At 42.0% G+C, this 1,127-nt stretch overlaps 1 protein-coding gene across 1 annotated transcript in view; it reads right to left on the bottom strand.

Annotated features, from left to right (window-relative positions):
• The window catches only part of LOC117959770 (G-protein coupled receptor-associated protein LMBRD2B-like), a 1,530-nt gene extending 776 nt beyond the window's left edge, over nt 1–754 (bottom strand). Inside the window, exon 1 of the mRNA XM_034897048.1 lies at nt 624–754. Within this exon, the coding sequence (XP_034752939.1) occupies nt 624–674 (51 nt within the window). The 5' untranslated portion in view covers nt 675–754. The remainder of the gene's footprint in view (nt 1–623) is intronic.
• Nucleotides 755–1,127: the final 373 nt, after the last annotated feature.

The raw sequence follows: 1,127 nt of genomic DNA on the forward strand, positions 1-1,127 counted from the left end.
GCTACAGAGTCATTAAAACTGGACAGGGCATCATCAACACACAGCTACCCCCCCCTAGAAGACATTCACAGGCTGGATGCTTGCATCACACAGGACGCCCCCCCCCAGCCAATCACCCTCTCACCCTGCTGGCCTCTGGGGGGATACAGGTCCACGAAGGCTTATAAACACTTCATCCAGACTTCAACCAGACTTATGAACCCTTTGTACCCATGTGCCATAGAGGACCCGAACACTAACCAATGATGGGGCAGTATCTGACTTTCTTTATTTATTGTTTTAATTCTGTGTCTTTTGCCTTTAGAGCCCGACCGATAAAGGAATTTTAAGGCCGATACTGATAGAATATTTGGTTATTTAAAAATCTGATATGCCAAAATATATTAAAAAAACAAATCCAGAAACGCGTAAAAACATAAACAGATTTCCTAACATTAGTTATTTGTAGTTATTAATAAGTTCTCACGAAAATATGATAATAATAATATGTTTTATTGTCACAACAGAACGTCAAAATATATTAAAGTTCTGATGAATGATTTATCGGTTGGGCTCTACTTTACACTGTCATTTTATTTGTTTTATTATTAAATGTGTTGTGTCCAGAGGACGTAGTGACTCACGGAGGTGTAGGCCGTCTGCTCCTTCAGCTGGTGGGAGATGGCCGAGTCCATGTGGATCAGACCCAGGAAGTTCAGACACAGGGGGGGCGTCAGACGACAGAACAACCTGCAGGTCACACAGTCGGCATCAGAGATCACTTATCACACGTAGCATCACTGGATCTTTGATGGATATCTTTTATCTTTATAAATCTATCTTTTAACATGCTGCTGGGTTTATTATTATTAATATTTAGAGAGTCTGTTTCAGCCAAAGCGCTGAATGCTCCTGGACCTGGAACCACATCTCCTTACCTTCTCAAAATGTTAGATTTAAGAAACTATCACTTTGTTCACTTTACATAACTCTGTACACTAGAGAGTGACACTTTTGGGGACAACTGGGGGGAAACAGTCTTATAACTTTACACAACATAGGAACGAAACGGGAGCAGGACCCATACCATCCCGGGATGGGATGGGAGCGACAACTGATCCCGTGTCACCCTCTACTGTAAACCCTAA

This window comes from Etheostoma cragini, chromosome 16 (assembly GCF_013103735.1).
Source record: "Etheostoma cragini isolate CJK2018 chromosome 16, CSU_Ecrag_1.0, whole genome shotgun sequence".
NCBI lineage: Eukaryota > Metazoa > Chordata > Actinopteri > Perciformes > Percidae > Etheostoma > Etheostoma cragini.